Raw genomic sequence first — 24,348 nt, 5'->3', positions numbered from 1 at the left:
TTTCCTCTAAAACCCTGAATCCAATGATTAGGCAAAAACCTAGTGCATATTAACACTGGCACTCGGGAATCTGATAGTTGTGTAGCTAGTTTCCATCCGTGAGCTTACGCAAGGATGCTGAATGTTAGCTGGTATGATGCATACACGTCGTAGCCTGCTGTCAGACCATAATTTCTCGACCAGCATTCGAGTATTGGCAGTGGGAAAACTCACTTGTAGGAGCTGCCTTTTCGTGAAGGGGAGAATTCTCAATTTTCAGGTGGTATCTACTGGATTCTGATACCGCGTTGGATTTGTCGTCGTCGTTACAACATTCATCTACGTTATTAGGAAATGAGGTGGTGTACTCCATGGAATTGAATGTAGTAATTATCTATCAAATTCAAATTTTCAAGGCTCGATATGTGATCGATACCAGGTATTTCTCATTGTTATTGTGATCAAAGATTAATATCAACCAGGCTCACGCTCGATGTGATGCTTGGAGACTATTTACGACCGACCATCATTTGACGTGGCCTCCTCATTCCTTGCACGACGCATAGTGAATTCGATGCTTCTCCACTCCTGTATGAAGTACATATAAATGCATGGAAAGAAAGTTAAGTTATAACTACCCTTATCTCAAGTGCGGTTCTGCGCTTTGATGAATACGAGTGCATAACGATAACCTCTTTCACTCGCACAATGTTGATATGATGCATTTAAAGTCAAAATTAAATTTACGGCATAGTTTCTGAGCATGTGGACGATAAATGCTCGTCCCTCAGTCCCTTCTGATATTCTGATGAACTGGGCTAGGTTGTGGTTATCAACCTGCCATTCTGTTTCTGATTACCAAACTACCTGACGGATGCCATCGCAACACGCCTGAAATTCTCAAGGTTGTGGATTAGAATAGTCAAAATCGAATCGGTAGTAATTGAAAATATCTTAAAATATGTACGTATGCAGCATACGGATGTTTATGGACACATATTGTGCCAAGAAACATGGGAACTGGCAAAAAGTTGCATTGTGCAAGCATTTTATTGAGGTAGAGTCGTGACTTCCGATCGACGTGTCTTATGAGAGCATTTGACAGTTTACTGGAAAATTGGATAATGTATAAGTAGTGAGTTTTGCTCGGTATTATCTTGGATATCCAAAACGCACTATCATGTTGCACCCCAACATATCATTTCCGGCTCGGATTGAAGACTACACAATCAGAGGAAGCCTCAATGCTTCAATGCTTTACAACTTGCTTATAGGCAGGTTCCCATTTCTATTGGGTTGGTGAACATGAATAAATCCATTTCATTAGGTATATACACAGCGGTGTACGGCATCACGGTATACATCTACCGTATGTGACTACAAAAGTCCATTACATGCTGTAAATTGATGCTAATATGGTCGTCAGTTTCAAAGGCGTCATCAGATGTGGGTCACCACCGCAAGATTGTTCTTGGAGGAATCTCTGCGCTCTACTGGCTAACGTTTCTAAACTCGGCGTCTATGTGGAATTCTTTGACATGGTCTTTGGTTCTCAATGGAGGCAATAAGAATTCGATGTTCTGGTCGTCACTTTTGGTTCCACTTTGGATCTCTGCATTGTCGAGCGTAATCGAAAATATAATATTTGTTATTTCTGATGCACTTCTCGTTTGTAATTTAGATTTTGTCGAAATTATCGCTAACATTTGCAACAGATCTGGAGGTGTTACCACGTTTGGGGTCAATCCGTGAGGATGATTGCAGTTCCACTTCTGCTCCTCTTTGCAGAGTTGGGTATGTATAAGGGTTTCTTGTATATGAAAAAGCTCTCATTTATCTGGATAGTTTTGGCTTTCGCAGCTACGGTACTCAATATTCTCTCTACAGATCTTACCAATGGTAAAAACATGACATTGGACGACAACATTTTAGTGGCGCTATTTTTCGTCTCTCTAGCCACGACATCCTGTGCAACATTCCTTATTGGCTGGAGAATATACACTGCTTCTGGACATATAGGTCGATCCAAATACACGCACATAATCACTACCATCATCGAATCGTCGGCAGTTTATTCACTGGTTTTGTTGGTGCTGGCGATTCATACTGTTACACGGTTTTCCAGAGAGATAGAGTCCCCGTGGTTTGAAATGAGTGCCTACACTTCGCTCGCGTTAAATTTCGTTCCGGTATGTGTGCCCTGTAATTAACCTGACACAATGGACCGCATTGAAGAATGATTAGGGGTTTGCGCCGACAGTTATGGTTTTACGGCTTGCGATTGCCAATACAGCCAAAGCAGACTTTTCTAGTACTATTACACATATATGTGGTATCGACTCAGACGGCTCCCAATTTCAAGCCGAGAGTGCATCTGCGAGTCCGGAAAGCAGGACCAGTGCGGAGAGCGGCTCCATGGTCGATGAATTAAATGGAGATGAAGATCAAGGCGCGATTATCGACCTTATAGCAGAGTCGCGAAGGGAGGATGTTATGGCGTAGAGTGCGCCCTACGTGCTTTCACAAGCATGTCAGCTCGATTCTCCAATTTCGGATTATGATCATCTCCTGGGGATTGAATTTGTGGTCGGTCAGGCGCTGGCGCATCATTATTAATTATATCTCTATTTCGGCTTCTGCATACTTCCCAATAGCTTCCACGGAACATTAATATGGTTGCTAAGCATCCACCTCGTCTATATCTGGATGTTTATGTAGTGGAATGTATGTTACGGGCAGTGGCATAGTGATGGATCGTGTTATGGTGCGCTTCTCTGTGTTTGCTTTGGCTGGTAATGGCAGGGACATTTCCTTGTCTAATGATTGGATTGATCAAATTCTGAGCGGAGATTGAACGAACGATCTAATGCCGTAAATGCCTTCAAACGAAGGCGATTGGAGCCAGCTAATTATATCAGTAAATCCGGATTTTTGGAGGTAGCTCAAAATAGTGTCCCACCAACCGGGTGTAGCATCAAAGTGGGCAGCATCAAAGTGGGCTATAGACTGTTATAACATTATGTATTATTGGTGGGATGCTCTGTTGAGCTCTGTAGCATTACAACATTACTACTGCAAGCTATATATGTACTCTATGTTTCCAGACTTAGGGGAGTTTTATGTCCAATGTGATTAGTTATTGTTCTCAGTAATACTCTTCAATTATATATCAAGCAATAAAATGTACATTTAAAGGCATCAAGTATCTATTTACAATGTAGTATCATAACCCTATGAATGATTCTAACATTCAAATTCTCATATGAGATCTTGCCCATGATTCAAATTTGAGTACTAGTAAGAAAATATAGAAATTTCTCCTTTGCAGGAGTATTAGCTGGATTGAGAGGGAAAGGCTAAGCTTGACTCTAATGAGATTGCTTCAAAAGAGTTTGATGGAGATAAAGATGTCTTGGATTAATAGATAAACTCCTAATGGTGATGGTTGGAAGGCGTTGAAGGGGAAAGTGTGGTAATAAATGGAATGGAGGTTAGGATAGAGAGAGGTTCTGGATGTCTGGATAGAAGCGGGTTTGTGTTGTTCAATGTGGGAGAGAAGATGCATTGGAGGATATGGGGGACTATCTTCTATGAAATCCTTTGTTAATGAAAAGTAAATTGACTGTGGATGGATGGATGTAAAATGATTGATTTGTTAGATTGGGTGGAACTGATAAATTGAATTCTTGAATGACTTGCTTGAAGAAAGTGGGACTGGGGTGTAACTTTCTGTTGCATAGCTTTGATGTCAAGCTACTGGTCAGCCTCGGTAATCTTGGCCTCAGCCAATGATAATAACCTTGATTCCACAGTCCAGTGGTGTTAGTCTACAGTTTTGTCAAAAAAATGCTAGGATGGCCAGTCCTACCTAGCCTGTTCAAGTTGTTGGTGCAACTTGACCATTTTTTGGGTCTGCTCAACCTGGAACCAAGTGAGCCCAAAGTCTACAAAGTGCCTTTGGCAGCAAATGGAGAGACTAGAGTTAGATTAATGCTGCTCTAATTCATTTCATGGACTTTTTACTTACGTGTTATCAAAGTACATTGAGATTGGGGGTGTATTTGTATTTGATGCATATTCTGTCATTTGTATGGCATTCATTTAGTATACCTTGCTACGGGAAAGTTGTAGAGGATGTTACATACCGTGCAACTTGTATGATTTGGCGTGTAACCTGGTAGATAGCATGGTGCGCATGTGATGATGTTCAGCACAGTGGTAAAGGGTGCGCATTGTGCAGCGGCGGATGATCATGCGATAGGAATTGAGGACAACCTCAATTGTGGTGTGAGTTCAAGTTCAAGATGCAAAATGCGCAGCACACGTCGGCCATGAGAATTATGAGACTATCTTATCAGAGCCATTGCGAGAAAGACGGGTGGGATAGTCAGAATTCCGAGTCCGCATGATCATTCGGTGATTATTCTGGGATATTCTTGTTCAGGTCGAAATTAAATGGATGTGAATACAGTGCTGGTGTTGTTGAAATAGAGATGACATTTTGTCATACCAGCGCCGTGCCGCGTGCGACGTTTTTTAGTACAATTGCACAAGTCAGAGTGATGATGATCTTGAATTGGATTGTATGTTTGTTATAAAATAGTGGTCGGACTTGAAGGGGATAATAGCTAGTATTTCAAGAAGTCAAATGAGAACCGGACATGCTAGTAGAAGAAATCGACGAACTTGCTACATTTTTACAATCCACTAAGACGTCGACACTTATTCTGAATCGTTTCTGGCTTGGGGAACTATCAGAATAATCAAATCACCTTGCCAAGTTATCGACGTAACTGCGCGTATCCGAGTCGTTCTTCTGCAAAAGTTGAACATGCGTGCTACGCTCAAAAAAAGATGGAAGTAGAAGTGGAATAGATTGGACAATTCGAAGGCCTACCGCGCACCACGTTGTTGTCGTTGGCGTTGGCGTTGTCGGTTGCGTCTCAATCGCCCCTTACTCGTCTCATTGACACTCATTCGGCATCGGTGATTGAAGAGCGGACTCGGAGGCTGCCTTGTGCTTGCCTTTTTATCCGTCCGTTTTCGCTTTCGTCTCCGTAGCGGGTAACGAACATACCGAAAACTGAAGAGCTGAAGAGCTGAGGAATAATTCCTTTATAAAATGCCTGTTCCCCACTTACCTCTGGCCGCTCGCGTTCAATGACATGTTCGTATTATAATTATCCCTGTGCTGCTGTTTTTTTTTTTTTTTGCTTTTTGGGGAGGTGTAGAGGTGTGACGTGTCTTGCGAGGAGAGCTGGACATGTACGAATTTAAATTTTTCTGTTTTTATGGTGTATGGCATGGTATAGTTCAGGTCTCCAGGCGTGGGGTGTGGGGTATGGGGCGTGCAGGTAATCTAACAGCGTCGCTCTGAGTCTTCTGGGTCGTCTGGGTCCGTGTGTCCGCGTGTCCTCTGGGTCCGTGGCGGAGTGTTGGAGTGTATGCACATTTACTAAATTATAAATTATTAAATTTGTGTGCGTTTGGTGTCTGTATGTGCTTTTTTCGCCTTTTGTATGTGTCGAGGTTGATGTGGCGGTCGAGGTCGAGGTTAAAGTAGAGGTATTAGTACGGGATTCGCTTCTTTAAATTGAACCTCTGAACCTTTGAGCATTTTAGCCTTCGAGACTTCGAGACTTCAAGACTTTGAGGCATTGAACCTTTGTGCGTTTGAGGCATTGAGCCATTACCTTTGAGCATTTGAACCGGTTACAGTAACGCCCGTCTCTGGATACCGGTATGGGGACTGGGTTTCGACATCTACGTCGACGATGTTTGGAGTCTGGTATTTTATTGTTCAGCGTTATGTCAAGACTCAGGACTCAGGACTCAGGACTCAGGACTCCGCGGGGACATCGACAACGACATTGACATCGATATTCTCACTGCGAGTTGAAGGCGAAAGTCCAAGGAATACTTAGTAAGAGATGAACGACACGAATCCCGAATCCCAAGTCCGATCCGCGCGCGACACGGTACTACACGACATGGTGTAGATTCGATGATTCAACGAACGAGAAAATTCGAAAGTTGGTTGTTGGTATCGGTCCCTTTCAGCCTCTTTCAGCCTCTTTCAACTTCAACTTCAACTTCAACTTCAACTTCAACTTCAACTTCAACCCCAACTTCCACTTTAACGTCAAGTTCAACCCCAACTTGAAATCAAGGTATGTTGGCAGAACAGAATTGAAATTGAGAGTTTGGAATTCGGATGTTGGTGGAATTTCAGGCTTCAGGCTTCGACTTCAAGTTTCAAACTTCAAGTTTCAAGCTTCAGGCTTTGACCTTGGATGTTCGATGTTCGATGTTCGATGTTCGATGTTCGATGTTCGATGTTCGATGTTCGATGTTCGATGTTCGACAGGAAGGTCGACGTTCGATGTTCGACGGTCATGCAGACAACGCGCAAAGCAAAGCAGAAACCACGCTAAGCAAAGAAGAAGCCACGCTAAGCAAAGAAGAACCACACAACGCAGAACCACGCAAAACAGACCACGCAACGCAACGCAACGCAACCTTTAAAGCACCCTTCAAAGAAAAGCAACCTTCAAAACAGACCACGCAAACCACGCAAAACAGACCACGCAAACCACGCAAAACAGACCACGCAAACCACGCAAAACAGACCACTCAAACCACGCAAAACAGACCACGCAACACAGCGCAACATAAAATAAACCAACAATAAAGCTACATTTAAATTCAACCCAACCAACTAAACAACAAATCTAGCACAGCTGCATCACTAGGACACTGAGGTGCGAAGAGAGTGATATACATACATGGATAGGTGATAGGTGATTAAACAGGTATAGGTATGTGTATGTGTATGTGTATGTGCGAGATGGGATGGCTATGCTATGCTACAGATTTCAGAAGAGATTTCAAACTAGACATCAGACGGTATATCAGATTCAGACGGCGGACGGCGGACGATGGGAGGGGGTTGAGTGTTAGGGGTGTGGGTATGGTGTAGAGCAGGAGATGAGGACGAGACGAGACGATGACGATGACGAGACAAGAGAAGAAAAAGAAATCGAAAGCGAAAGCGAGAGGTAAGGCTACAGTTTATACGATACGATACGATACGAGCAGTGTGAGCGGGCGGGTGTGATTAGACTTGGACTTGAGAACAGGAAGAAAAAAAGAAAAAGTGGAAAGAAGTGGAAATGAAATGAAAAGAAAAAAAAAAACGGAGAGAGAAAATGGAAAGGTTATCGTGAGGTTCGTTTTAAAATGAGAGTTGAGAGTTGAGTTGAGAGTTGAGAGACGGAGACGGAGACGGCGGCAATGTGGAACGCGAATGCGTGCACTCATGCCATCGCTACGCTAGCCACAGCGTACACTTACGCACAAGCAAACTCCGCCCCTCCCCCACTCACACCAACACTCTCGGCACCACTCCGCTTATCCACCGGATCCACACCCCAGTGCCCATCAAACCCGTACGCATCCCCGGCGTACAGCCCATCCACGTCGAGATGGGCATCGAGGTGCATATACGCGGATATATCGAGGCTTGGGAGTCTTCCTCTATCTGCTTCGGCTTCGGTGCCAGCCTGGGCGTTAGAGTCGGCGCTGGAGGCTGTGGCGGCGGTGGCGTCTACGGGGTGTTCTTGTTCAACATCCTGCACCGACGCCGGTGGGACACCCGTCGAAGGCGTCTCGGGAAGTAGTGCGCCGCCCGCACTCAACGGCGAGCTCGCGGAAGAGGACGATGGTGAGGGGGATGGAGAAAGCGCAGAGTCGGGCGGGAGCTCGGTGGGTGAGAAGGAGAATTCGGTTGTCAGTTTTGAGAGGGAGGTTGAGTGTGTGTGGGCGTGGGCGTGGGGGGAGGCACCGCCTGTGCTTGTGCTTGTGGATGTGGATGCTGGGGTGCTTGAGGAGAGGGAGGGAAAAGACGCAGAGGAGAGCGACGCGGAAGAGGGATGGGAAGAAGGCGAGGTGGTGGAGGAGGCAGGCACAGTGGAGTTGGATGAAGATGAGGAGGTTGATGAGCCAAAGGAGAAGTCGGAGAAGAGACCGGATTCGACGTCCGGTAAGGGGCTGGGGTCGCGCTGGACTGCACCCACTCCCATTCCCATTCCCATATTCATATTCATAGACATATCCATGGGCATGTTCAAGGGCATGGAGAAGTCCATAGAGTAGTCGAATACGTTATCGTGCATGAACGATCCGGCCTGTTCGTATCCCATCCCGTTCATCCCGTTCATCCCGCCCATCCCATTGACACCACCCATAGAACCCATCCCCCCCATCGACCCCAAAGGCATACTCCACCCCCGCATCAACACACCCTGCGCCGAACTCGCTCTCCTCTGGCCAAGACCTAACGACGAGCGCGGCGTTGTTTGGGTCATGAATGGGAGAAGGGGGAGGGGGGTTGGTTGTGGGTGGTGGATTTGTGTTGTGGGTGTGTAGGGGGGGATTGAGTGGGGAGAGGAGGAGGAGCAAGATGAGGAGGGGGCGGTGGATGGGAAGGATGAGCCGGCGGGTGTGAATTCCGGAATGGGGAGGAACTCGTATTCGCCATTCCCGTTCCCGTTCGTGTTCGCGTTGTGAGATGACGAGAAAGGGTTGGTGAACTGCGTCTGCGTGGTGAAACGAGCAATCGACCCTACGGGCGACACAGGGCGCGAGAGCGACGTGAACGCTGGGAGCGTGGGCAGTGCGATTCCGGAACTGGTACTGGCATTGGTGCCCTGTGTGAAAGTGCTGAATTGGGAAAAGTTGTGTGGGTGCCAGTCGTTCGGGAGCGGGACGGACGATGAGCGGCGGTGGTACATCGCGTTTGGAGGAGGGGGAGGGAGGAAAGAGGTGGCATTAGGAAGGTACATATGTGTATTCGATGCGAATTGCGAGTTTGCGAAGGGGTCGATGAAGGATGGAGCGGGCATGCGGAGTGCGGCTGATCCGTCGTCGTGCGGTGTGGGGAGTGGGAGGTCGTCGGTTCCGAGGTCGACGTCGAGGTCGTATTCTTCCATCTCCCTTAACTCGCGCTCGCGTTCCTCTTCCTCGCGCTGACGATCGAGATCGCGCACAGCCCGCGCGAGCTCCTCGCCTTTCTTGCCTTCTAAGAGTAAAGCAGCGACTTCGTCGCACCGCCGCTCATCCTCCTCCGTCGTCGGCTGTTTCTCCTTACGTCTGGACTCGTCGCTGGTGGTAGTACCGGGAGAGGTGGAAGAGGAGGAGGAGGAGGCGTTGGCGTGTTTGTTCTTGTTGTGCACGGGGCGGAAGCGGTAGTCGGGGAACATGGCTTTGTGCGCTGCTTTTTCCTGTTTGGCTTTCAACTCCCACACACGCTTCTCCTCGAGAGGGAGCTGGCGCCAGCATGTCCCTGTCACCTTATAATCAGCCACGGCAATTACGATGGATGCGGAGAGAGAGAGAGATACGCACCGATGATCTTGGAGAGACTCCCGTGGTTCGTCTCGATGCTCCCCGGGACGTGTTTCTGCCTTACAAAGTCCGCGCGGAAGAGCATGAACGCGTTGGGCGGGCGCGGGATGTACCCCTGACTCCGTCTCTTGCCCGGCGGACACCTCTTCCTCGTCGGGGGCGGCGCGGGCGTCGCGCTCGGTGGGAAAAGTTTCGAGGTTAGCAGACCGGACGCGGAGGGGTTCCCGAGGGCAGCGGCGAGTGCGTAGGAGGAGAGAGGGCTGGATGGGTCGGCGTCGTCGTCGGGGTCCGCGGAGGTGTATGAGATGGGTGTGACGTTCGGTGCGAATGTGACGGGTACGGGGCGCGCGGTGGGAGTGAACCCGTAGATGCCGGGTTTGGCGGGGGTGAAGCCGAGGAGGGCGTGCGAGGAGCGGCGGCGGCGGTTCGCGAGGCGGTGGGCGGGCATTCTGTCGTTTGTGGTTGTGTGTAGGGAAAGGGGAAAGTGGGTTGTGAAAGGGAATGGGTGGGAGGGGCGGACGGAAAGAGTGGTTGTTGTTTTTGGGCTTCTTATACTGACATCTATCTGTCTTCTCCCCATCAAAATCAGAACTAGTCCAACTGGCATAGGACCCCGGACTCTCCTTCCCCGCTTCCAGTTCCCTTTCACACTCCAGGCTCCCTCCCTCCCTCCCTGGCAACAGCGCTGTTCAACCACTCTGATATTATACAACAACTCTTTACTACATCCTCGAAAACCATCTCACTGTATTCACTACACATAGAGGATCTCTGAAGGTGCACATAAACGCACTCCGGGGTCCAAGTTGATCTGTTTCCCACTCTGCGCCCGACTCCCACCTGATCCACCGTGACATCGTCCCAAATAAGATACTCCCCTTGTTCCCCCCCTCCGAATTCTTTTTCATTTAGCGTGGATTCTGATGTCTTCGCGCGCGTGGTGGTATTGAGCCGGTTTTGGACGTTCGTTTGTTTGGGGCATTCGTTTATTCGTATTCGTTTATTCGTTTACGGGTCTGGTCTGGGTGGCTGGGTGGATAAAGTTATCTGCGAGCGCGCTTGCGAGTTCTGGGTTCGGCGGTTCTGGGAGGAAGAGGGTGTACGTGATTTTGTCCCTTGTTCTTGTTCTTTGGAATTGGAAGGGGTATGTATGTGCTCAACTGTCATTCGGTTCCCGTGCTTCGTGTAACGGTCCTCTCTCTCACTCGTCACTCAGTCACTCGATTGCTTTATCTTATCACCGCCCCCATCTCGCGGGCATCATGATCCATCCCAATGCTCGCACTGATAGTGATAACCCATCGCACCTTGCACCTTATCCGATACCATCCCCCGCCACACGCCACAATACACGCATATCCATAACGCACGTACACACGCATACTCATAACGCGCGTACACACGCCGCACGCCGCACGCCGCAGTCTGAACTCGCCCCGCGCTGCGCCAAGTACTGGGTTCTGAACTAGCGTTCTGTGCGGCGAGGGTCTGCGTTTCTGCGTTTCTGCGTTCTGTGCGGCGCGCGTCTGCGTTCTGTCCTGCGAATATCAGTATTGGCGGTGTGGCTGGGTCGTTGGGCTTTTGGGCTTTTGGGTTGTTGGGTCGTTGGGCTGTTGGGCTTTTGGGCGTTCAGGGATGTGAGCGATGGTGTTAAGTTTGATATTAAGCTTGGAGAGGGGAGGGGAGGGTTGTTCTGGGAGGATGTACGCGATTTCTCCCTTGTTCTTGTTCTTGTCCTTTGGAATTGGAACTTGGAACTTGAAGGGGTATGTGCTATCTGGCATCTGCGCATTCGGTTCCCGTGCCTCGTGTAACGCTCTACTCACTCACTCGCTCGCGTTATCTTATCACCGCCCCCTTGATCCATCTCATCCTGCCAATGATACCCTATCGCACCTTATCCGACACCTTTGCCAGCCACCAACCCCCGCCACCAGCCACCCGCCACCCGGCACAATACACGCATACTCATAACGCACACCGTGATGTCGTACATACGCATCAGAATCTGAATCCTATGCCAGACGTTCTGAACTAGCGTTCGTGTCTGCGTTCTGCGTTCTGTGCTGCGCGTGTCTGCGTTCTGTCCTGTGAATATGACATTGGCGGTGTGGCTGGGTCGTTGGGCTTTTGGGCTGTTGGGCGTTGTGCTGTTGGGCGTTCAGGGATGTGAGTGATTGTCCCGAGCCGTGCGGTGTCGTTGGAGGTTGAGCTTGAGGTTAAGTTTGAGTTTGGAGGGGGTCGGGGTTTACTTGGGTATAAGTCGGTTATGCGATGTCGTATCGGCTTGTCTCGTCTGGTTCTGGCTGGCTTTGCAGCGCTATACATACTCATATCCCCCACCCCCCAATTACAACTACATCGACAACTGCGACTCCAACTCCATCCCATTCGATCCACTTGCTATTGGCAACTCGTACGCGTACTGCGAACGGTGCGCGGTGGTGCGATGATAGGTTGAAAAATTCAAAGAGTCGCGTTGTAGACGGTCAGTTGGTTTGGAACGGTGCTTGGGAACGGTGCTTGGGAGCTGGACGGGTACCCACGGTGCGTGTGTGTGTGTGCGTGTGTGTGTGTGTGTGTATACGTCGTTTTGTATTCTATCTCGTCGTTCTGTCTGGACTCTCTGGATTCCTCCTTTCGTCTGGTCTGGTCTCGTCTCGTCCCGCGACTCGACTCACTGGTATGGTGAGATTCGGTAACACCACGACTACACCTATACCTACCCTACCCTACCCTACCCCTTGTCTCGTCTCCTGCTCTACCCCACACCCTCAACCCCACACTCCCAACTCCCTCCCCTCGTCTCGTCGGACGTCCGTCTGATATATCGTCTGATCTCTGATCTCTGAAATCTGTAGCATAGCATAGCCATCCCTGGACCATCTCCCACATACACATACACATACCTATCCCTGTTTAATCACCTATCCATGTATGTATTTGTATATGTATATTACTTACCCCCTCGCACCGCACCGCACCGCACCTCAGTCTCCAAGTGTCCAAGTGTGCTATGGGCGTGCTAGTGCTAGATTTGTTGTTGTTGTTCAGTTGGGTTGAATTTGAATGTAGCGTTATTTTTTTGGTTAGTTTGCGCTGCTTTGCGTGGTTTTGCGTGGTTTTGCGTGGTTTTGCGTGGTTTTGCTTTGAAGGTTGCTTTGAAGGTTCTGCGTTGTGTGGTTTCTCCTTTGCTTTGTGTGATTTCTGCTTTGCGTTGTGTGGTCTGTTTTGCGTGGTTCAGCTTTGCTTTGCTTTGCATGGTTCGGCCTGAAGTTGAATATCCATCGACTGTCGACCATCGAACGTTGAACCCTGAAGCTAGGTTGCTTTGAAGGTTCTGCGTTGCGTGGTTTCTGCGTTGTGTGATTTCTGCTTTGCTTTGTGTGGTCTGTCTCTTTTTCTCGCAAATATTATATTTTCTTTTGCTGGTCCTGTTGCTGATCACAGGGCGGGCATGATGCACCACCTAAAAAACTGCAAAAATGACTGGATGACCATGCGTTGTGAGAGACCAAGAGCGTGATTAGATTACTATAACTGTTACTCTCTATGAATTGCAACTCTAGTGGTTCACAAGTCAAAATTATTATTGTCATCTAGGAGCTGAATAAAGCAGATATATTAGTCAATAATATTTTGGAAGATTACTGTTTCAGCATGTAGCTCTATTGTGAATTTGAGATTATCATCATGATTTTTTACCTTCTGGCACAAGTCTTTTCCAGCTTTGGTCAATTTTCTTCCTAATTACCTTTATATATAAAGTATAAGAGACAGTGCACAACTCTGAAAGACTAAAGGGAACAGTTTATAGAAGTTGAAGTTGAAATCTTTATGTCTGGAATGTGACTACATAGTATGCCAAGTTAATTTATAATTTGACTTCGATGTGGTTCGTGAGACTCTGTCATCTGCCCAGGCCCCCTCTGTGCTTTCAAACTCCGAATTGAACTTACAAGCGTGTGCCGACAACACTGTCACATTGCCGTTGATACAGACTTGGCATCAATTTCTCCCATCACTTTCTCCCGTGAGATTCTCCCCCAGCGGATTTTCTTGTTCTTTGGATTCTGGAAGGGGTATGTATGTGCTCATTCGGTTCCCGTGCCTGCTCGTCACTCGATTGCTTTATCTTATCACCGCCCCATCTCATCCTGTCAATGATACCCCATCGCACCTTGCACCTTATCCGACACCATCCCCCGCCACCCGCCACCGTCCCCAGCCACCCGCCACAATGCACGCATATTCATAACACACACCGTGATGGCACTTACTCACCACAAGCCATATGCCAGACGTTCTGAACTTGCCCCGCCCCGCGCTGCGATAAGTTCTGTGCTGCGTTCTGTGCGCCAAGGTCCAAGTTCTGTGTTTCTGTGCGGCGCGTGTCTGCGTTCTGTTCGGCGAACATCTGTGTTCGGCGTGGCTGGGCTTTTGGCTTTTGGGCTTTTGGGCTGTTAGGTCCAGGTATCTGAGCGATGGCGTAAGTTTGAGATTAGGTATGGGTATGGGTCGTTTATATCGCATCGTTGCGTCTCGTTTCGACGTCATGGCCTATCGTGATACCTCATCGTACCGTGTCCGACACCAGCCCCCGCCACCCGCTACAATGCACGCATATCCATAACGCACGTACACACGCCGCACGTTACGTTCTGAACTCGCCCCGCCCCGCCCCTCGCTGCGCTGCGCTGCACTGTGTTCTGCGTTCTGCGTTCTGCATTCTGAACTAGTGTTCAGCGTTCTGTGCGGCGAGGGTCTGCGTTTCTGCGTTTCTGTGCGGCGAGTGTCTGTGTTCTGTACTAAGCGTGTCGGTGTCTGGCGTGGCTGGGTCGTTGGGTCGTTGGGTCGTTCAGGGATGTGAGCGATGGTGTTAAGTTTGATATTAAGCTTGGAGAGGGGAGGGGAGGGTTGTTCTGGGAGGATGTACGCGTTTGTCCCTTGTTCTTGTTCTTTGGAATTGGAACTTGGAACTTGGAACTTGGAGGGGTGTGTACTATGTGGCATCTGCGCATTCGGTTCCCGTGCCTTGTATAACGGTCCACACACACACACACTCGCTCACTCGCTCGTCTCTCGACTGTTCGGTTTATCTTACTACCGCCCCCATCTCGCGGGCTCATGAACCGTCCTCATTCCCCATCGCACCTTATCATCGCACCTTATCCGACACCCAACACCAACCACCAACACCCACCACCAGCCACCCGCCACAGTACGCCCATACTCATAACGCACACCGTGATGGTACATACACATCGAAATCCTATGCCAGACGTCCTGAACTAGCGTTCGTGTCTGCGTTCTGCGTTTCTGTGTTTCTGTGTTTCTGTGTTTCTGTGCGGCGCGTGTCTGCGTTCTGTCCTTCGAATATCAGCATTGGCAGTGTGGCTGGGTCGTTGAGCTTTTGGGTTTTGGGGCTTTTGGGCTGTTGGGCGTTCAGGGATGTGAGTTATTGTCCCGAGCCGTGCGGTGTCGTTGGAGGTTGAGCTTGAGCTTGAGGTTAAGCTTAGAGAGGGTCGGGTTTACTTGGGTATGGGTTAGTTGTATATGTGATATTATATCATATCCTCTCGTTTCGTCTGGCTCAGTCTGGCTCTGCAGCGCTATACACACTCGTATCCCCCACCCCCCAATTACAACTACATCGACAACTGCGACTCCAATTCCATCCCATTCGATCCACTTGCTATTGGCAACTCGTACGCGTACTGCGAACGGTGCGCGGTGGTGCGATGATCGGTTGAAAAATTTAAAGAGTCGCGTTGTAGGTTGTCAGTTGGCTGGGAAGAAGCAATTGGATGCGTGTGTGTGTGTGTGTGTGTATGTGTGTTGTATTGTATTGCATCTCGTCGTTCTGTCTGGGTCTTGCCTCTGGTCTCCTTGCGTCTCGTCCCGCGACTCGACTCTGTATGACGATTCAGAGAGTCGGTAGCACCACGTCTATACCTATACCTAGCCTGGCCTACCCTCCCTACATACCAGCATTTCATTCCTCATTCCTCATTCCTATCGTCTATCGTCCTATCGTGCTATCGTCTACATCTATCGTCTACCTTGATTCTCTTTATCAACCGCCTTGGATGGTCCCGCGCGCCGTGCCCCGCCCCCCGCTCCAGCCCTGCGCTTCGACCATCTGAATTCGCAGGTAAGAGAAGAAGGGTAGACAGTCAACTCGAGCGACGAGCGGCGTCGACGTCTTCTCTGTCTCCCTGTTTTTTATGTGATGGTGAGTGGTCGGGTGGTGGGTGGGTGTGTATCTTCGTTTTGAAGGTTCCATGGTTGGTTGTGCACTGCACTGCACTATTTATGAAGAACGGATGACCTGGGCGCTGTTATTACCTCACTTCTGTAAAATTTACATTTGCAGGTATACTTGTGCGCATCACGTCAATTGATACTATTCCATACATATAATAATCCTCGATAATTCCAATCTAATCATTTATAATTATTCATTTATTGAACAGTAGTTTGTATATCCTTTTCAAGTGTTGAATAAAACCATGATATACGAGGTAAGCCGATGAGTTGGGATCAGTTGAATGTTCCAAGTTGATGATGCCGGTCCAGGTGCTGCAGTGGGTTGAACATGGAGGCTAGGCTTTCATTGTGCTCAATTGACATTAAATAATAATGTAAGTTTACCAATGGATATGTGAATGTATTATATGGATTTTTTTTACTTACATAGTTTCTGATGACTGTCCCCGCCTTGTAACTTCGAGTGTGAGGTGTGGTTATCAAAGTCCATCGAGATTTGGGTATGGGTTGGGTTTGTGTTTGCGGTTGATGCTGTGGCTTTAAGTTATTGCACGTTGTTATTGGGATGTTGGGGAGGATGATACGTACTGGATGATTTGACGTGGCGGTGTAAGCTGGTGGATAGTATGGTGCGGATATGATGATATTGAGCATGATAGTGAAGGGTGCACATCTTGCAGGCGGATGCGATTGTGGCGGGGTTCAGTCTTGATAGTGGTGTGAGTTCAAGTTCAAGATGAAAAAGCGAAATGCGCAGCATGCGTTGGCCATGAGAATTATATGACTATCCTTATCGGAGCCATCCACTGTCCATCCAGCGTGAGCAAGGCGGGTGGGATTCAGATAGTCAAAGTCCGCATGATCACTCGATTACTCCGGGATCTTTCTTGTTCAGGCGGAATCGATGTTGCTGAAATAGATATGTTTTTTGAGACGGCTGTCTGCCGTGCGACGGTTATGTTTATATAGATACTTGATATGAGTCTTGGATGGGATTGTAGTGTTTGTTGTAAAATGGTGTTTGGAGAGTTTGCGCATCGCAATCCACCCCATTCCAGAGCCCGAGCCTGATATATTGATATCCCAACGCCATTGCACATTATCCGACACTCGTCCCAGTCTTGACTCTTATTACGCTCACGCCGCTCAGTGGTAACACTCGGATCGCTCTTCATCAAACCAACATCAAACGCCCTGGATGTTCGGGCGCGCCTCCCGGGTCGCTCCAGCCCTGCGCTTTGACCATTTGGATTGTAAGGTAAGAGAAAATTAGAGAGTCAACACGAGCTGCTTCTTTTTTTGCTCCCACTTTCGTGCGTGACGCTGGGTGTGCGTATCTTCATCTTGTAGCTGGACTCTGGAGGACCTGGGCATTTTTATTGTCTCGATTCTGTAAAACTGAAACTCGCACATATACTTGTGCACGTCACGTTGATTGATACTATTCCATACATATAATAATCCTCGATAATTCCAATCTAATAATTTGTAATTATTCATTTATCGAGAAGTAGTTTATATATCCATTTCAAGTGTTGAACTTGAAAACCATGAGTTGCCCGGTTGAAAGTCGACATTGATCAGTTATCCAGGAAATCATTCAACTGTAACCCTGCAGAATGGATTACTTTGCACATCGCCGCATGCATATTCAGATATCTAGCTTCGGGTAGATGGATCTCTGTGAATCCATCTGGAGCTGTAAATGTTATTTGCTTGTTTGTATGGTCGCCAAAATATGCTTGTGTCTTAATGACGTAAGTTGGGATCAGTTGAATGAAGTTGATGATGCCGGTCCAGGTGCTGCAGTGTGGGGTTGAACAGTGACATTGATCACTTATCCGGATTTGGATTGCGGGCAGTCATTCAGGCTAGGTTTTCAGTGTGCTCAATTGACATTAAATGTAAGTTTTCCAATGAATATGTGAATGTATTATATGGATTTTTACTTACGAATTTTCTGATGACCGCCCCTTTCAGCTTGTAGAGTTGGAGGTATGGTTATCAAAGTCCATCGAGATTTGTATGTTGGATTTGTGTTTGATGCTGTGGCTTTAATTTATTACATGTTGTTATTGGAATGTTGCGGAGGATGATACGTACTGGATGATTTGGCATGGCGGTCTAAGCTGGTGGATAGCGTGGTGCGGATATGATGGTATTTAGCATGATGGTAAAGGGTGCACATCGTGCAGGCGGTGGTGTGAGTTCAAGTTCAAGATGCAAAATGCAAAATGCGCAGCATGCGTTGGCCATGAGAAATTTGAGTGACTATCCTTATCGGAGCCATCTACTGTCCATCCAGCGTGAGCAAGACGGGTGGGATAGTCAGATAGTCAGAGTCCGCATGATCTGTCATGACCAATTACTCCGGGATCTAGGTCTTTCTTGTTCAGGTCGAATCGATGAGAATTTAGTGCTGGTGTTGCTGAAATAGACATGAAGGCTCGAGCCCGTTCCACAGGGTCACTGTTGCTGCTTGATATGAGTCTTGGATGGGATTAAAGTGTTTTCTATAAAAAGGTGGTCGAAGAGTTGATAGCTAGTCTGTCAAGTCAAATGAGAACCGGGAGACGGTCGATGCGAATATCAATGATGATGATGTTATTGATAATGTACTTGATAGGGTTGTTAGGAATGTGAGCGATTGTCCCGTCGCCTGCGGGCGTCGTTTGAGGTTAAGATGTTTGAGCTTGAGCTTGGAGGGGATCGGGTTTGCTTGGGTATGAATCGTTTATATTATATCATATCATAGCGTCGCGTTGTGGACGTATCCCTCTCAGTGGCTCTGTACGGTTAGGCAGCGCTATGCATAGGTCAGTTGTTCGGGAACGGAACGGGATGATCTGCAACTGTACCACAGCGCACACGCTTCTTGGCGATGATGCCTGACTGTGTGAGGGTAGATTGGATGGTTAGGTGCGTATACGTCTTATCCCATCTCACCGTCCTGTAAGTCTGGACTCTGGACTAACTCAGACGGGTTCTATCTACTCATCAAACCTCTTTGTCTGGCGTGACCTCCACCGAACTACATCATGTACTGTCCATCCCGTGTGAATTCATGCTGGATGTTGAATGTGGGATGCGGCATGCAGGATGACGGGTTAGTCGCTGAGATTGCACAGTGCATGTACGTTGGACTTTGGCTTTGAATGTGTACGCGGGCCTTGCTCGTTGTGGTCTTTCTGGGTGACTTCTCTGTGTGTATGTGTCTATTGTCTGTGCTTCTGCGCGTCCTAATTCTGGGAAGTCCGTTTAAGCTTTATCCCATGATTTTCTTGTACATCTGTAATGTTGTAGTCGATAATCGAAGCTTTTGATGCGTGGCTGACCTAGAATTTCTTTGTCTCTGTCTGGGTTTACGTGCAGTTTCGCTTCACTGCGGTTAGATGCAACGCGGCAAAGATCCTGAAGTATAACGTTATGTAGCCGTGGGAGTTGGCATTGCACGCGCACAGTATAAATAGAAGAAGAAAAAAAAACAATTAAGAACATCGCACCAAATCATCCGACTCCTTGCCGCTATCCGTAGCCCATGGATTACCTGGGTTTTCTTTTGAGTGTCCAGGCACTTCCTCTGACGACTCAATTCGAAGGTCCCGATGCGGGCGTTATCCAAGAAGCTTATGCGCACTGTTGTGCGATGGAGGCTTCAGCTGGGGAGGAGAAGAAATTGTTCATGTATGCACGTGTACTCGGATACATGATCCTCGAGGCTCCGTCTACATCCGGATCCTTGTTCATCGCGCGTGAGATAATAGAGTGGCGGAAGAATAAGTGGGATTTGAACTTGCTGGCAGAATTTTATGTGCATTATATCTTCGGAGCTTGTATGTTCATCTTGTTTTTCTGCTCGTCATTGATGTCAATAGACCTCATCCTTGTCTCTAATACAGTCACCCGCCGCAGAAACGAATTTACGGATGAACGCGTGTATTATTCCTTCGAGGAAGAGGATTTGTATGGTACTCCAGACCCATATCCGAGGGGTGAAAATTCGGCTAGACGTACCGTGAGTTTTTTACATTGTCGCTACTTTCGCAGTAACTCTCAAGAAAATCAATTGACATTTAGGTCTTACACCGCGATGGATTTTCGTGTAAAATAACACACATCCCCGATGAGCAATGCTTTCCTCTAATGACACCAGCCGAGCGAAAACAAGTACTCGGCGGTCGGCCATATCATCATCAGGATCTAATTTTGTTGTGTAGTATAATCCCCCCTTCCATAGACTGGAACTTTGATCTGTCTGCATACGGATTTCACACGGTACGTGGTCTTATACGAGTTTGAGTTCAACAAACATCCAATTTTATTGACACTCTATTGGATAGACTGAATGCTCAAAGACACTCGGAGACCTTCTATATGGATTCAGTGGCATTCCCGTTGCTACTGATCTTAGTGGTGATATGGTATATGACATGTCGAACAGCATTGCATTAGCATATGTGACTAGAGAGCACTTTAACGTTCTCGCTCTTTGGCTTGAGGAAGTTCCAGTAAGTTCACACCATCCCATTTCGCTTCAGATTCTCTATACAGAACGCTAATTATTGTTCAATACTTCAAAGGACAAACCCAACACATATCTTGCGCAAGCATACTGTGAGGGATTAGTCGATGATGATCCACCGGTCATCACATTCACAACACCATCCAATATCAATATACCGCTACCAAATTCAAAATACATCCGCCTCCATGCATCTCTGGCGCGAATTGCGCATTTGTCGGGTGTATACCGATATCTTGACAATTTACCCATGTTCGTGGAGACGCTTGATTCGGAAGGCAAGTCGGGGGACATTTTGATGGCGAGGCTTTCTCGTGCGGTGTTGAGCGGTTGTAAATGTGTCACTTGGATAGATGTTGATGATGATGACTCTAAATGATAAACGCACAGAAAATGAATATTACTCGGGATGTTATTAGAATTAAAATACTTGATTTTCATTGTCGCCTTTCTTGCTCGTACGAGACCGTTAAGGAACAATGATGATAGTTTGACCTCCAAGCCGTTCCCACCGAGTGAGATGCGACACCGCAGACGACACAACAGAGGTGTCCCAGGAAAGAGATGGAGTCAGAATCCGTGGTGGAGCCAGAGGAAAAGCGCTTCTGGTCGGAGATGAAAGCCAAGCAGGAAACAAGCGCGCTACAGCTTTCGCCCGTGCACAACAAGAACAAACACGTCAGCACCTCTTCTCGACTCTTCTGCGCTCCCGGTCTTCGCGTCCTCTCCCGCCTCGCCTCCCCCGTTGCACGGTTCAACACAAACATGCAATTCAGCAACCCCTTTGTTCCCTCTATATTCATAAACAGGACGAATGCGAACAACGCCGGTAAGTACAAGTTCTTCCCTATACACGAGTTGGCACCCGCCGGTCTTCTTTCCCTTCCAGCACATATTCCACATATTCCCACTTCTACATCCACACCCGCATTCACACCCACACCTACTCCCGCTCGATTCTTCCCTCCCAATCCGTGTAAACAATCCTAGCTCTCCCACAACACCATTCACGCCGATTCAGCACCTGCGACCAACCCCCCTCCCTCTTCTTCCACTCATGAACCAGACCACCTTGCGCTCCTTGCTTGCATTTTGGCAGAGGATGCCGAATTCTGCGCAGTGCAGGGCGTGTTGATGTATAGGTAAACTATGCCTTTGATGAGCTGAATGGGTTCGATGGTGGGATGGGTTTTCAAGTGTTGGTGATTGAGATCACATTGCACATTTCGTTCTTCCCCTTGCACCCGTTGTTTTTGCCTAGACTGAACATCGACTTCAAATACTCACCAACTAGGCACTCTCCCGACCCTGCACTCTCCACGCTCCCTTCTTCTTTGTCGAGAGCGGCTGTTGGAGCATCGCTTCTGAGTGCAGGTGGGGTGGAATCAACATGATGATCACTGGGGTCGTATCTTATTCAAATGTAAACTCGGCTATGTACAATACAACGCTGCACTTCGCTTTAAATTCACGACGATCACGATCACGATGGGATCGCTCTGGTTGGTGCGACATCATCAATCCCGTATAGTAGGGAATCGTGTGTATTGACCTGTTTGAATCGCGTAGCTGAAGTTCCTTGCCTTTTTTATTAGGAACCAGATCTGCGTGGCTTGCCCGCGTGCAGAATTGTTGAGTGGCATGGATAAGTTCCATGCAGTTGGTCTGCGTGACTTCACGATGATTGTGCGTGCAAGTTGACATTTGACTGGAAAAATAGGGATGTTCTTTGGGAAGGGTACTTGTATACCTATTCTGAATGACGGATGGCTGATTAAAGGGTCGGAGGATACGTACAGAAACACAGCAGTGCCCATCATGATGTTGATAGAAAGGTTTGAAATCAAGGATACATGTAGTAGGGGTAAAGATGCAGTACCACAACACTTGTCAGTCTTGTCTTCTGCTGCCCCGTCCGACCGAAGGTAATATACCGTCAACCTCAAACTATCCCCTCGCACACTTTATCCTGTTATTCAGAAATGCAGCAATTTCCGGACGCGCACCACTTGATGATCACTGGGGGAAGCTTCTGTCAAACACAGAATGTCTACCGAGGGAGAGATACCGGTAAGTGCTAGAGTGACACAGTGGAATAGGATAGTTGTTCATTAGATGAAACAAAGGTCTACACATACTCGAGAAATACATAGCTGCAGACGCGATATTCGACTCGGCGGAACGGTTTCCACCAGCTCAGTGCCACCCGGGCACTCGTAAGAGGATTATTGACACTATTATGGAATGGATCGACGACCCGAGTCCTGAAAAACAGACCCTATGGCTCCATGGTCCTGCAGGCGCTGGAAAATCTGCGATTGGACACACAATCGCCACGATGCTGAAGGACCAACCTATCAGTCGAAAATACGGCTCTAGTTTTTTCTTTGCAAAAGGCGCTCCTGGACGTGGCGACGGGAATAAGTTGTTTGCTACCATCGCATACGAGCTCGCGATGAATTTTACTGAGTACCGTGAGGCTCTTGACGCTGTTATGCAGGAGAGTCCTACCCTGCCCACCAAATCGATTCAGATTCAACTTTACAATCTTATTATCAGGCCTCTCAAAAAGGGTACACCGTTGGCCATCCCATCACCCGACGATTATTATTGACGGACTGGACGAGTGCGCTGGGGGAAAGTGCATTCAAAGCGCCATTCTTTCCACCATATCCAATGCAATTATCCAACACAGCATTCCACTGCGATTCTTGATTATCAGCCGTCCTGAGTACTGGATCTTCGATGCGTTTGAGATTGGGTGTTTGAGTTCTGTTGTCAAATGTCTTTCCCTCAATGATGACCTCGATGCCTATGACGGAGTCAAATCCTATCTACGCGATGAATTTAATAGGATCTACGACGAAAACATTAAATTGATGTCTTCCACTCCTCGTCCTTGGCCTGAGGAACACATTATTGACCGCTTTGTCCGATCCGCTTCAGGACAGTTCATTTACGCCTCTACCGTCTTAAATTTTGTTGGAGATTCCCCCCATTGCAATCCCCTGGATCAACTTCATATATTGGACATGGCGGGACCTCATGAAGCCTCTGCATTCACCCAGTTGGATAGCTTATATGCTGCCATTTTGTCTTCGTATCCACGCTGGGACTCGTTGAAACGGGTTCTTACCACTATTCTACTGAAATGCACCATGTCAGACGCTGTCATGCAGCACGTTTTCGACATCCCCCCAGCAGAACTACATCAAATTTTGAGATCGATGCAATCCATAATTTACAGAAAGGAATATATCTGTCCACCAATTTTCCAAAAATTGGAACCCATCTTCGGTTCACCAGTTCACGAAGGATCTGGCTATCATTTCATCACCTCTCCTTTAGGGAATTCATAACAAATGGTTCTAGATCCGGGCGTTTCGCAATTGACACAACTACCATCAAGCAGTCCCTGTGGTCATTGTCTATAAGGCATTTGAGAGGAATGCTCCAAGGAGACCCTAATGTTGAACAGATGATAACACAGTGTGTATTTTATTTTAATGCATGACATGCAGTCGTTGATGTTGAGTTCTACAGTATTGGCGTGTCGCAACATCGGTATCTTCTGACTCGTATATTTGACGCAATATTGCCTCATTTAATCAGGAGTAGTCATTCCTACTTCGGCGCCGATATCATAATTGAAGAACTCAGACGTTTGCACGAAAGCCTTGAGCTCTTTACCCAAACAGATGCGCATATTCCCAACGCAAACTATACCGCGTGGCCCCTCTCCGCGGTCAATCATTTCCTACACGTTCTTATTGCTATGATCCGTTGGGATACTATAAAGCTCAAGAAACAATCTAACCCTCTAATGAAACTAATTATATCACTCTCCAAACTTGTTAAAACGGCATTAACCATGTGTGTACAACAGGTCCTGGAGACAATACCCATTGACGGACCCACTTTTGGATTAATATTTACCCATGGTTGGGACAAAAGTGTTACAGCCTTTGACATTGAAACAATAGGCCGAGCAGAAAATAATACTGATGGATCTATTCTCTCTGAGCTACAGGCACTCCATGGGATTGTCTCAGTCCGCTGCGTTGATGGAAAAGCAGAATTTACAACTCTTTCCAACTTGTTTCAACATACACTCTACAAGACAATGCAGAGCATCTACCTAAATTCTTGCCGATTTGCGGATTTGGAGTCTC

General features: G+C 47.7%; 6 protein-coding genes across 6 annotated transcripts; 4 read left to right on the top strand and 2 right to left on the bottom strand.

Moving 5' to 3' along the window:
• Window positions 1-1,284: 1,284 nt before the first annotated feature.
• JR316_0002869 (uncharacterized protein) lies at window positions 1,285-2,595 on the top strand (the record flags this gene model as incomplete). Its single annotated transcript, XM_047888654.1, has 6 exons — window positions 1,285-1,348; window positions 1,406-1,647; window positions 1,695-1,773; window positions 1,825-2,168; window positions 2,224-2,469; window positions 2,515-2,595. 6 exons carry the CDS (start codon window positions 1,285-1,287, stop codon window positions 2,593-2,595), a joined length of 1,056 nt encoding a protein of 351 aa, XP_047751028.1.
• Window positions 2,596-7,328: 4,733 nt separating this feature from the next.
• On the bottom strand, window positions 7,329-9,239 carry JR316_0002868 (uncharacterized protein; the record flags this gene model as incomplete). Its single annotated transcript, XM_047888653.1, has 1 exon — window positions 7,329-9,239. One exon carries the CDS (start codon window positions 9,237-9,239, stop codon window positions 7,329-7,331), a length of 1,911 nt encoding a protein of 636 aa, XP_047751027.1.
• Window positions 9,240-9,349: 110 nt separating this feature from the next.
• On the bottom strand, window positions 9,350-9,832 carry JR316_0002867 (uncharacterized protein; the record flags this gene model as incomplete). The annotated part of the gene is made up of 1 exon (XM_047888652.1): window positions 9,350-9,832. The coding sequence occupies one exon, from the start codon at window positions 9,830-9,832 to the stop codon at window positions 9,350-9,352; it is 483 nt and encodes a 160-aa protein (XP_047751026.1).
• Window positions 9,833-19,192: 9,360 nt separating this feature from the next.
• JR316_0002866 (uncharacterized protein) lies at window positions 19,193-20,555 on the top strand (the record flags this gene model as incomplete). The annotated part of the gene is made up of 5 exons (XM_047888651.1): window positions 19,193-19,487; window positions 19,554-19,669; window positions 19,732-19,929; window positions 19,995-20,162; window positions 20,235-20,555. 5 exons carry the CDS (start codon window positions 19,193-19,195, stop codon window positions 20,553-20,555), a joined length of 1,098 nt encoding a protein of 365 aa, XP_047751025.1.
• A 185-nt stretch (window positions 20,556-20,740) lies between these two features.
• JR316_0002865 (uncharacterized protein) lies at window positions 20,741-21,570 on the top strand (the record flags this gene model as incomplete). The annotated part of the gene is made up of 4 exons (XM_047888650.1): window positions 20,741-21,005; window positions 21,066-21,152; window positions 21,198-21,318; window positions 21,471-21,570. The coding sequence occupies 4 exons, from the start codon at window positions 20,741-20,743 to the stop codon at window positions 21,568-21,570; spliced, it is 573 nt and encodes a 190-aa protein (XP_047751024.1).
• Window positions 21,571-22,158: 588 nt separating this feature from the next.
• On the top strand, window positions 22,159-23,535 carry JR316_0002864 (uncharacterized protein; the record flags this gene model as incomplete). Its single annotated transcript, XM_047888649.1, has 3 exons — window positions 22,159-22,246; window positions 22,303-22,680; window positions 22,736-23,535. 3 exons carry the CDS (start codon window positions 22,159-22,161, stop codon window positions 23,533-23,535), a joined length of 1,266 nt encoding a protein of 421 aa, XP_047751023.1.
• Between the last annotated feature and the right edge of the window lie 813 nt (window positions 23,536-24,348).

The sequence above is a fragment of the Psilocybe cubensis genome, chromosome 3, assembly GCF_017499595.1.
Source record: "Psilocybe cubensis strain MGC-MH-2018 chromosome 3, whole genome shotgun sequence".
NCBI lineage: Eukaryota > Fungi > Basidiomycota > Agaricomycetes > Agaricales > Agrocybaceae > Psilocybe > Psilocybe cubensis.
Note: the sequence above shows the minus strand (reverse complement) of the source record. Positions and strands in the feature narration are given on the sequence as shown.